This window comes from Cornus florida, unplaced genomic scaffold (assembly GCF_030987335.1).
Source record: "Cornus florida cultivar Cherokee Brave unplaced genomic scaffold, ASM3098733v1 CherokeeBrave_3.0.0_Hap2_Chr11, whole genome shotgun sequence".
Lineage (NCBI taxonomy): Eukaryota > Viridiplantae > Streptophyta > Magnoliopsida > Cornales > Cornaceae > Cornus > Cornus florida.
The window spans coordinates 79,609,719-79,621,467 of record NW_026775581.1 but is presented as its reverse complement, the minus strand read 5'-3'; the positions used below and the strand labels follow the sequence as shown (position 1 = coordinate 79,621,467).

The window sequence follows — 11,749 nt, the reverse complement described above, 5'->3', positions numbered from 1 at the left end:
ACGGGCCTATAAATTTTGAAGCCAATAAATTTATTTTTTAAAATATAAAAAGATATAATAATAAATTTACGAAAATAATTTATTTTTCATTCTTTTTCCAAACACGATTATTATTATTATTATTTTTTCATTAATCAATCAAATACGGTTAGGAATTAAAATTACCTTTCCATTTCCATTTCCATTTCCATTTCCATTTCCTTTTTCTTTCTCTTTCTCTTTCTCTTTCTCTCGTAATTACTGTTATTATTCTTTTCTTTGCCACCGTACCAAACATAACCTTAGGGTATATACGGGTGATGTGCTACGATTGAGGGTTTAACGTTGCTGGAGCAGTAGATAGGTTGCTCCACACTGCCACCGCCTCTCTCTCTCTCTATTTCTTCCTCTGCATCTTCCCCTTTCCTTCTTTTTCCTACGTATTTCTGCCAAAATAGTATTTGAAACGTTCATTTGAGGACGAGTACGACCCACCAATGTCCGGCAAAAGGGTTACGCTTCTCAGCATCAACACTCTCACAACTTTATCCAAGGTACGCAATTCGCGCAATTCTTTGGATTTCAATAAATTCATTGCTTTTGCGAATAATCTCAGTACTGCAACTGAAAGATCATATTTTCAAACTCCTGATGGGTTCAATGGAGAAAATCATTTAGAATATCAACAAAACCCTAGTGGGTTTTACGCTGAACAGCAAAATCATATAGAATCTGAAAAGAAACCAAATGGGCATGGTCAAGATTGGGGTTACAGAAAAAATAGTATGAATTCTCAGCAAAACCCAGATGGGTTTTATGGAGGACATTCAACGGGGTTGAGGCAAAACGCTAGTGGGGTTCATGGGCATAACCTTAGAAATGAATTACAGCAGAACCCTGTTGGACAAAGTGGGAATTTTTCTAAGCAAAACCCTAGAAATGAATCTCAGCAGAAGCCAATTGGGGAAAATGGTAACTATTACACTAACGATCAGCAAACTCCAAATGGGTTATCTGGAGGAAATTTGCAGCCGCATCCATATGGGTCTAACAGAGAAGGCCAAGAAAAAATTCAGCAGAATGCAAATGGGTTTTATGGAGGAAATTCAACTGGGTTGAGGCAAAACGCTAGTGGGGTTCATTGGCAAAACCTTAGAAATGAATCACAGCAGAACCCTGTTGGACAAAGTGGAAATTTTTCTAAGCAAAACGCTAGAAATGAATTTCAGCAGAAGCCAATTGGGGAAAATGGTAACTATTACACTAGTGATCAGCAAAATCCAATTGAGAAGAGTAGCAATATTAATGGTTATTATGGTACGAGGCCAGTACAGCAAACTCCAAATGGGTTATCTGGAGGAAATTTGCAGCCGCATCCATATGGGTCTAACAGAGAAGGCCAAGAAAAAATTCAGCAGAATGCAAATGGGTTTTATGGACAGAGCATCTCAAAGTTTCAGGGAACCATAAACGAGCATTATGGACAAAGTACTGGACAATTTCAACATAATCCAAGTAATTATTACGGACATAGCACTGGAGTGCCTCAGCAGTATCCAAGTAACTATTACACTTGTAATACTGGAGCCGCACAGCAAAACCCTGGCAACTACTACATGGGATACCCTGAAAAAACTCAACAAATGCCAAGTAATTACCACACGGGCAACACCGAAGCACAACATTACCAGCAAAGCTCATGTGGATTTAATGGAGTAATGCGGAGTCCAGATGGGTTTTCGAGGGAAAATGTTGGAGAATATCAACAGAACCCAATTGGAAATTTTAATGCTAATGCTGGACAATATCAGCAGAATTCGTATGATTCTCAGAATGGGGTGGTTGGTCCTCATTTGTCAAGTAAGTCTAAACCTAATGGAGAATCTGCTGAAGCCACTGAAAGTGGCCAATATATTCGCACTATTGAGGAGTTGGATGGCTTCTCTAAGGAGGGCAAAGTGAAGGAAGCTGTGGAACTTTTGAAATTACTAGAGAAGCAACACATCCCAGTGGATTTACCCCGATATTTGACATTGATGAAGGCCTGTGGGGAAGCTAAAGCTCTGCAAGAGGCAAAATTTATTCATGAGCATCTCATGAGATCAGTGTCTCCTCTCCAAGTCCACACTTGCAATAAGATCGTGGAGATGTATGCAGAATGTGGTTCCATGGATGATGCATATATGGTGTTCCAAAAAATGCAGCAGCGCAATTTGACTTCTTGGGATACCATGATCACTTGGCTTGTTAGGCATGGTCAAGGAGAGGATGCCATTGACTTGTTCACTCAATTTAAGGAAACAGGACTGAAACCTGATGGTCAAATATTTATTGCGGTTTTCTCTGCTTGCAGTGCCCTGGGTGATATCAACGAGGGAATGTTGCACTTTGAATCAATGAGCAAGAATTATGGCATTGTTCCTTCCATGGAGCATTATGCGAGTGTAGTGGACATGCTGGGAAGTACAGGGTATTTGGATGAAGCTGTAGAGTTCATTGAAAATATGCCAATAGAGCCAAGTGTGGATGTCTGGGAAACCTTGATGAATTTATCTAGAGTTCATGGCAACATCAAACTTGGAGATCGTTGTGCTGAGCTTGTTGAGATCCTAGACCCTTCTCGTTTGAACAAGCAATCAAAGGCAGGCCTCATAACAGATAAAGCTTCAAACCTTGCAAAGGAGAAGGAGAAGAAGAAACTGGCAGGTAAAAATCTTCTAGAGATTAGGAGTAAGATCCATGAATATAGGGCAGGAGATAAATCTCACCCTGATTCAGACAAGATCTATGCACTGCTTAGGGGGATGAAGGGACAGATGAAAGAGGCTGGTTATGTGCCAGAGACTAGATTTGTGCTCCATGACATAGACCAAGAAGGTAAGGAGGAGGCGCTTCTTGCACATAGCGAGAGGCTTGCTGTTGCTCAAGGTCTCATTAGTAGCTCAGCTCGTTCACAAATTCGGATAATCAAGAATCTTCGTGTTTGTGGTGATTGTCATAGTGCACTCAAGATCATCTCAAAGCTGGTTGGCAGGGAACTCATTATTCGAGATGCTAAAAGGTTTCACCATTTCAAAGACGGGCTATGCTCTTGCCGTGATTACTGGTGATAGTGATCAATTTTGAGGTACTATTTATCATATTATTGAAAAAAAAAAAAAGTGATCAATTTTGAGGTACTATTTATCAGATGATTGGAAAAAATAAATAAAACTTATGTGAAATTCACCATAATTTTTGTGATTTAACGGTTAATTTTGATCTATATGTATTTTGACAATATAAGTTTTATATTGTTGTGGATTGGCTTTCCTTCTCTTTCTTCCTATGTTTTTTTCAGTTGAGTTTATCATTGTGTGCTCATCAAGTGTGATTTTTTTTAAATTCAAAGTTATTCGTATGGTTTAGTTTCATATGGTTTCAAATTTAGATGTGCTTGATTGTTGTCTAGACAATTTAAGTGGTACAGAAAATATTTTTCAAGTTCTTACCAATATCTTGGACGCTTTGTAAAGAATTTGTGTGACTTCATTGGTCCTTAGTAAGGGGAATCTAGATGCAAGTATAATAAAGTCACTAATGTCGCAATCTTGGAGTTACCAACCAAGTTTTCTGAAGCATTGACTCGAGAATTCTTATCGGAAGCATTTATTCAAATGGAGAGTGATCGAACACTTTGTGTTTATCATGGTGTCAATTACAAGTACTATAATCTGTAAATGAAAAATTAGGGAGTTGGAAACAAACCCAAGTCTTGGTGGGGTAGTGGGGTATGTTTCTGTTTTCACTATTTTGGAAACAGACATAACTGCTGATGGTAAATGAAGAACTGAGGAAGACAAGTATTATGTCCATTACAGTTATTTTCTCTTTCAAGTTATCACAATTTTGATGTTTTCCTCCACAGATTTTAAAAATTATCAGAAGGAAAACCTCAGTTATTATTTTTTAAGATATATGTGGTCCGTTTAGCATTTTGGTATGAGAAAACAAAATAATACTTGGGTGAAGAAGATGATTTGATTGAAGAAACTTTAATAGTAGGTTTTCAATTTAATAGTAAATAGTGTTTGATTAGATGAATTTTGTGAAATTTGAGTTTTGAGCATGGTTTGCCATGTATCAACAGAAAAGAGATGTTCTTCATTATTTAGAACTACTAAATCTTTGGTTGGTCAAAACTGAATGCATTCAGATTCAGATTTAAATTGAAGTGTAAATGGTTGAATAGACTGGTGAAGGCATGCAATTAAGTGTAAATGCTGGCTATGTAAATATTGATTCTGCGATCGGTAGCTCTTAAGCATATCATTCCAAGCTTATCAGAAAATAAACGAAGTACTAAATAATAAACAAAGCATATCAGAAACAGAGGAAACATAATTATATTATCTAAATTATAAAGAATGTAACAAGAAAATAAAACAAACAGATTCCCACGCTGTTGAATATAAATGTAGAGTCCAAGGTTGACTTGTCTTCTGTATTGTATTTAAATGTACAAAAAGAAGGTTGGAAGGAATGAAATGGAATGGTGGTGCTATGGGCTGGCATTAGATAAGATTAGAGAGATCATGTTAGCTCTTCCATCTTTATGAAGAGATACAATCCCAAATGTTGAGTACTTCCTTCAAAGTGACAGTCATTTATTTAAATGCGGTTTTGGAAAAATGTAACAATCTTCACAGGACTCAAAAAACGTAACAATCTTCACAGTAATAGTTTGTCTACTTAAATAGGGAGGCTATTATTTTGCATCTGTTTCCAAACTTCTAATTGAGCCTAAGTGGCTAGTCTTAAAAGGTGACAAGCCCTGCTAAAGATTTATGAAGTTGAGCTCTTGTAAGCCATCACCTTCATTCTATATGCTCTGTTTAGCACTCCTGTGAACAGCCCAACTACTGCCTAGCTTGTTGACTTGCCCATGTGAGTGGGTAATGCCTAAACCCTTTCTGACTGGCTAGTACAACTTAAAAAAAATTATTTTCGAGTATACAAATATGGATACAATTCTAGTCTCTCAAACAAATTAGAAACTAATGGCTTATGTCAAAGCATTATTACTTACCAAAATAAAAAATAAAAATAAAAAACTCAAATCATATAAAAAAAATGTTTTGTTCTCTCCCACTGGCGCACCTAGTCACGTTAGTTATCCCAATTTTTAGAAGTTTCATCTGAAGTGAGACCTTTTAATTTATATTAATTGTAAAATCTTTCTTATGCCCCTGCGTTTAAGAAATTCTTTGAAATACCCTTAATATAGAATATTGAATAGTATTGTGTTTGAGAAAACTATTTATACCATGGTTCAGCAACCAAGAGGGTGTTCTCTCTCTTTCTAGTAGACCATGTAGGAGTCAGGTAGAGATTTTACAATGGACTACCTTGAACATGTTTTGTGTCATTAGTTAATACTAAAAAATAATAAATAAATAAATTTACTATTCTCCTAAGGCATAATATATATATATATATATATATATATATATATATATATATATATATTGGTAATCTTTCACATTGTACAAACTCTGAATGTTGTTAATTGAAAAACAGTAGGTCCAGAAACATGAATGAAGTAGTCGATTTAAAGGATGATTAACTTGACTGCCCAGGGACTTATGGAAAGTAGGTCCATTCAGTGTTGTTAAAGGCGTGCCTGGGCTCCAGGCGCAACACTTGTGCCTGTTCTGTGCCCAGGTGCGTATTTGACAACATTTGCTCCTTTAATATGGAATCTGAATATGCTTTAATAGTAATTTAATTTTTCAATTGCGCGCCTCTTCTTGCGCCTAGGCTCCAAAGGATCTCTAGCACCTTAGTGTGCATTGGGCCTTTGATAACCCTGGGTCCATTGATTGCAGTTGCCTGGGTAATTTGGAAACCATGTTTGGCACCATGCAACTGGAACTCATAAAAAGCACTTGGCTACTTGAAGTGTCATGTTAAGCACCTTATATATACCACTAACTTCTGGCATAGGGAACAATCAATTTTGTAGACCCGATTTATCCTCTTTTGATATTGTATGCAAATTTTCATCTCTAGTCAGTCTAGTGATGTCTATTCATGCAATCTCTTCCATGTCCAAACTAACGTCTGGTGATGCCATGGAAAATGTTTACTTTCACACAGTTGTCATGAGCCCCAGGCCTCTAGTATCAGGCTATATTGATAATCCTACCATGCTAAAGGACTTTAGGCCTATTTCATGTTTTAATACACTTGATAAGTGTATTTCAAAAAATTTGGCTAATAGGCTTAAGGTAGTCCTTGCTTCCCTTATTTCTAACTCTCAAGCTGCTTTCATCCATAATAGAAATATAAGAGATAATTTCTTCTTGTTCAAAAATTATTCAGAAACCATCACAAAAATTCTGATCCCTCTAGATGTGCTATTAAAGTAGATCTTCAAAAAGCATTTTATTCAATCAGGTGGCCTTTCCTACTCAATTCTGTGATTGGATTAAAGTATGTATTACTTCTCCTAAGTTTTATATCAGCGTCAATGGGTCTCGAGGGTTATTTTACTGGTGCCAGCGGCCTAAGTTAAGGTGTCCCTATTTCATTATATCCATGGAATTACTCTCTCTTACAATCAACCACCTTGTTTCTAATAACCCTTTCAAATATCACTGGAGATGCAAACAAACTTGCCTTACATCTTTGTTTTGCTAATGCTGATGTTCTAGTTTGCCATGGAGATTATGATTCTACTTTCACTCTTCGTACGGTCCTCAATATATTTTCTAGTTTCTCGTATATGCATCCCAATTCTTCCAAAAGTAATATTTACTTCTCTAATGTTTTTGCTTCTAACCAAGCTGCTATTTCCTGTTTCCTGATGCTTTGGGTTCCCTTTGGGAACCTTTCCTTTTAGATACCTGGGAGTTGATTGAGGGTTATTGATTGTAGAACTCTTGTTGATAAAATTGCTGCAAAGATTACTGATCTAAGTTTACTGGTCTAGCCATTTTGTTCTTCCCAAAAAAGTTATTAATCTTTGGCTTGGAGTACAGTTGTCTGTGATATCCAAGAAGGTGGATTAGGCCTCAAAAATATTTTTCTATGGAATAAAGCTGTTATGGCTAAATACTTTTGGCTCCTCATGCAACCTTCTTCTTCCTCCTTATGGGTGCAATGGGTTCATCGGTACATTCTAAACAGTAAGTATATGGGATGTTAAGGTTCCTCCTAATTGCTCATGGTTCTGGAGAAAGTTGTTGCAACTTAGTGAAACTGTTAGGCCATGCTTAAGGCATACAGTGTGTGATGATCAGGGCACATCTCTTTGGTTTGATATTGGCTGCAATCTGGACCAATCTTGTCTCAATTTGGTTAAAGGATCATTTATGACTCTGGTCTTCCTAGAATTGCCAAGGTTGCTGATATTATTTCTAATAATTCTTGGTCTAAACCTGGTTGGCCTATTGTCTCATCATGATAGTCCAAGTAATGTTTCTGATACCATTTCGTGGACTCTCTCTCCTACTGGTTCATTTTCAGCTAAATTATTTGGTATCACCTTCTGTGGTCTAAAGCCTCTGTTCCAAGATACCGTTTCGGCCTTTATTTTGCTATTGAGTTCAAACTTCCTACCAAAGATATACTTTTCAGTCATGGCTGTTTTTCTAATGTCAATTGAGCTCTATATCATCATGGTTCAAAGGATCACAATCATTTATTTTTTGATTGTCCATTCTCTTATAGAGTTTGAAGTTCATCAAATCTAAGTGTGGCATTCATGTTCTCTTTAATTCCTGGGTTTCTTGGATTAACTGGGCTAGTGCAGCTTTCAAAGACTCCTCATAGCTTCTACTTTATGCAAGCTAGTTCTATCTTCTACTGTGTGTCATGTAAGGAATGAGAGGAATTATAGACTATTTTCTGATTCTACAAGAGACCCTCTTATTGTCATTTGAATTATAGAAGACTGTTAGATTCCGATTATCAAGCCCGAGAGGGGTTACTAACAATTCAGTTAATAGGCATATCCAACTGTCTTGGAAGCTTCCTGATGGTATTATTCAATAAATGAATTATATGCTCTGAATTGGCTAGTTCTGTTTGCTGCCATGATGGATCTGTTCTCTATTCTGGTTCAAACTCAATGGTTTATAGCGTTGTTTCGTCAGCTGTATACTAAGAATGTTTGTTGGGATGTGCATACTTCAATTTTTTGCTCCAAGGGATGTAAATTCAGTTCTTATTGGTGCTACCATGCTGACTGATTATGACATGGCTCGATCTGATTATCCATGGTCTTGCTTGATTGCTTATCATATGGGTAAAGCTGATCCTGGATGGTGCTCCAGCACAGTGAAGAGATTTAAGGGCTTTCTTGTTTCTTTTTTAATCAGACATTCTCTCGATTCATTTGTTCTCTTGTTTTTCTTCTTTTAGATGTATGCTTGAATTTTTTTGAGAATTCTCTGATTTTACTCTGTATTGTGGAGTTACATATCTCCTTGATCTTGTAATGGTAGCTTGAACAATAAAATCCTCACTTGCTTACCAAAAATAAAATAAAAAGAGACGGCCAACTACAGACGTATATCATGTCCATGGCCCATCTGCGGGGTTTGTGTTTAGTGAAGTGGTGATGGTTTGAAAATCCATTTTATTTCATATACTTGTCCAAAAATATATATATTTCATATACTTATACTGCTTCCTAGTTCCTTCAGTTAATCTAGTTGTGCTTCGCTGAGGGTGGCCAAATTGATTGTGTCTTGTATACTTCATAATTAGGATTTCGCTTTGTTTTCAATGACAATTGGGTTTCTAAATCACTCTACAATTCTGCAGTGAGGAGACAAGTGACAACCAAAGCAACGTGACTAGACGATCCCCTCTGAATTTAGCAGCTGATGGTGATTCTGTATGGGGAATCCTTGCCACCATCTCAATGAGTACGAATGAATGGTATTCTCAGTAAGCAAAGTAGTGGATTAAACAACTCAACTAAATAGCAGTTTTTCAGCTTCCTGATTGCTGGATATTATTACTAAAAGTATTCTGGCTTGGAATCTAAATTTCCGATTGGCATTCCATCTATGTTCTTGGTATTATTCTTCTGGGTGGTAAATTGGGTTTTAATTTGCAGAAGATACATTAAAGTCTCAATATTGGTTTTTTCTGAAGGACAGATCATCAAGCTTGCTCAACTGGGAAACTAATGGAGATATGGGTCATTTTTAGGAAGCAATTAGGTTTCACTATGTTCAAATCTTTAAAGGGTCTTTGATGCATTAATTGATGATGAGAACTCTACAAATATGGTGCGTAGCCGGCTTCAGAAGCATGAGTTGATCATTCTTTGGAGTAGTATGTTTTGATTGATCTCTTGTTAACTTTCACTTTTCTAATATATACATCCAGTTGAATTAAATTTAATAATTGTTTTTCAAGAAGTAGATCTATACTATTATCATTGTAATTTCCTTTGCAATGTCTACTCCTTGAAATTAAGTGCAACAAGAAAGATTGTAATGCCTGTTTGGTGGGATCAGAAAAAATGTTGGAGCTGTGACCAAGGGTATAACTTGATTTATCTTTTATCTGACAAATTCTAACCTTGAGCTTAGTGTTTTCAATTGATTGACTGTGAACTTCAGTGACGAACCTACTCACTGATTTGTCAAAACTTCAATTCCCATCTCAATATTTGGGGTAGAAAGAATAGTGTTTGTTTTAACCCGGGGTGGTCCGGATGTATGATTTTTCCTTTCCAAATGGGAGGTTGAGTGATAGAGCTCTCAATTTGCTTGGAACTTTCGGGAAAAAAATTATTTGGAGAAGAAGAAAAATCCCTAATAATCTAATGCATCATCATTACAACAAATTTACAATCTTATCGTTAGTTGGAGTTTGAAGATCTGAGCATTACAACAAATTTAATTTGCTTGGTGAATTTGGTTGGTCAGGAAGCTTTTAAACACATGGCGTTGATTTACAATTGGTTCCAGATTCTTGATATGATATAAATTTAGAAAGCATTTCTTGAAGCACGGAGGAGTTTGCATGGATGCGAAGATGAAGTTGTCGATCGTACGTGTTTAAGTAAGTTTACCAATTTAGTCTCGGAGAAAATTTAATATAGAAGTGTTCTTTATTAGCAAAATAATTGACAGTCTTGATGCAAGTCTCACAATCCTTCTAATCGGGTGGCTTGACATTTTTTTGCTCTTTTTCACGCTTACTCCAGCTGGTGGTCATGCTGAACTCAATTGGTAGGGAATTAGATGGTGAGCCATATATACAATTCTAATCAATTTGGAATTTCTTAGACCAAGGTCGTGTTTGGTATACATTTTGTATATTGTTTTTGTCGAATACTATAGTAGTGAATAATGAAAAAAAAGTGTATGGTAAAAATTATTTTGTTTTGTACAGTGTCGAAACTTGTTGTGAATATATGTGTTGCACGCTGCAACGCTTGGTATTGTAGCAATTAATTATTTATTTATTTTTTTTTTTTGGATTGAACACTGTAATGTTTGGTAGTGTAACAAATATGTAGGATTAAAATTATGATAAAGTACAGAAAACCCCCTTGATTTGTGGCATTTTCCAGTAAATTCCTCGTCTAACTTTTTACCAAAGAACCTCCCTTAACTTGTAGCTCTTTCCAATAAATCTCCCTGTCTAATTTTTTTACCAAAGAACCCTCCTCAACTATTTAAAGGGGTTAAAAGAGTTGATATTTGGACCAAGATGTCCTTTTAATTAAATATTAATTTTTCCAAACTTCAAAAATTCATATCTCACAAACCATATATCAAAATATTGCAAATAATATATGCACGGAAAGCTTACAAAATAATAATTCCATAAATATAAGATTTGTATAACAAAACTTTATAACCAAAGAGAAATAGACAATCTAAAAATCTACTGCAACAATTTTATTTTATTTTATTTTATTTATTAAAAAACTCTGGTAATTTGCAAGAAAATTTTCAGAATTATTCATTTTCATATGGAGCATAACATATAAAAAAAAATTAGCCCCAATAGAGACCGAATATTTATTTTTAAATGGTGAGTCTATAAAGGAATGAAAACACTTTGACACAAAATATGATATCTCGTTAAATCAATCTCTGTTGGGGCTAAATTTTTTATATATTTGGCTACATATGTAAATGAATAATTCTGAAAATTGCCTTGCAAATATCTCGAATATTTTATTTTTAAAAAATAAAATAAGATTGTTAGATTAAATTTTTAGATTACCTATTTCTCTTTGGTTATGAAGGTTTGTTGTACAAGTCTTATATTTGTGAAATCTTTATTTCATAAGTTTTCCGTGAATATATTATTTACAATTTTTAAATGTATGGTTTGTGAGATATGAATTTTTTAAGTTCAGAAAAACTAAGATTTAAAAAAAAGGGTATTTTGGTCTAAATATAAACTCTTTTACCCCCTTCAGATAGTTGAGGGAGGTTTTTTGGTAAAAAATTAAATAAGGGGAATTTATTGGAAAAAAGTCACAAGTCGAGGGGGTTTCTTTGGTAAAAAAATAGATAAAGAGTTTACTGAAAAAGATTACAAGCCGACGAGGGTTTTATATACTTTGACCTTAAAATTATAAAACCTCCCTCTATTTTCAAAATCGTGCATGAAACCGCCAGTAGAATTAAAAATGAAAAAAGAAAAAGAAAAAAGAAAACCATGAACTAACAAAAATTATCAAGTTATCCAAAAACTCATGACCGACCCGTTAAATGAGTTGTGAAATGTCAAATTTTACCTTACTATT

At 35.3% G+C, this 11,749-nt stretch overlaps 1 protein-coding gene across 1 annotated transcript; it reads left to right on the top strand.

Moving 5' to 3' along the window:
• The first annotated feature begins 279 nt into the window (after window positions 1-279).
• On the top strand, window positions 280-9,563 carry LOC132282701 (pentatricopeptide repeat-containing protein At4g32450, mitochondrial-like). The gene is made up of 2 exons (XM_059784453.1): window positions 280-3,106; window positions 8,791-9,563. Exon 1 carries the CDS (start codon window positions 477-479, stop codon window positions 3,087-3,089), a length of 2,613 nt encoding a protein of 870 aa, XP_059640436.1. The 5' UTR covers window positions 280-476; the 3' UTR covers window positions 3,090-3,106; window positions 8,791-9,563.
• Window positions 9,564-11,749: the final 2,186 nt, after the last annotated feature.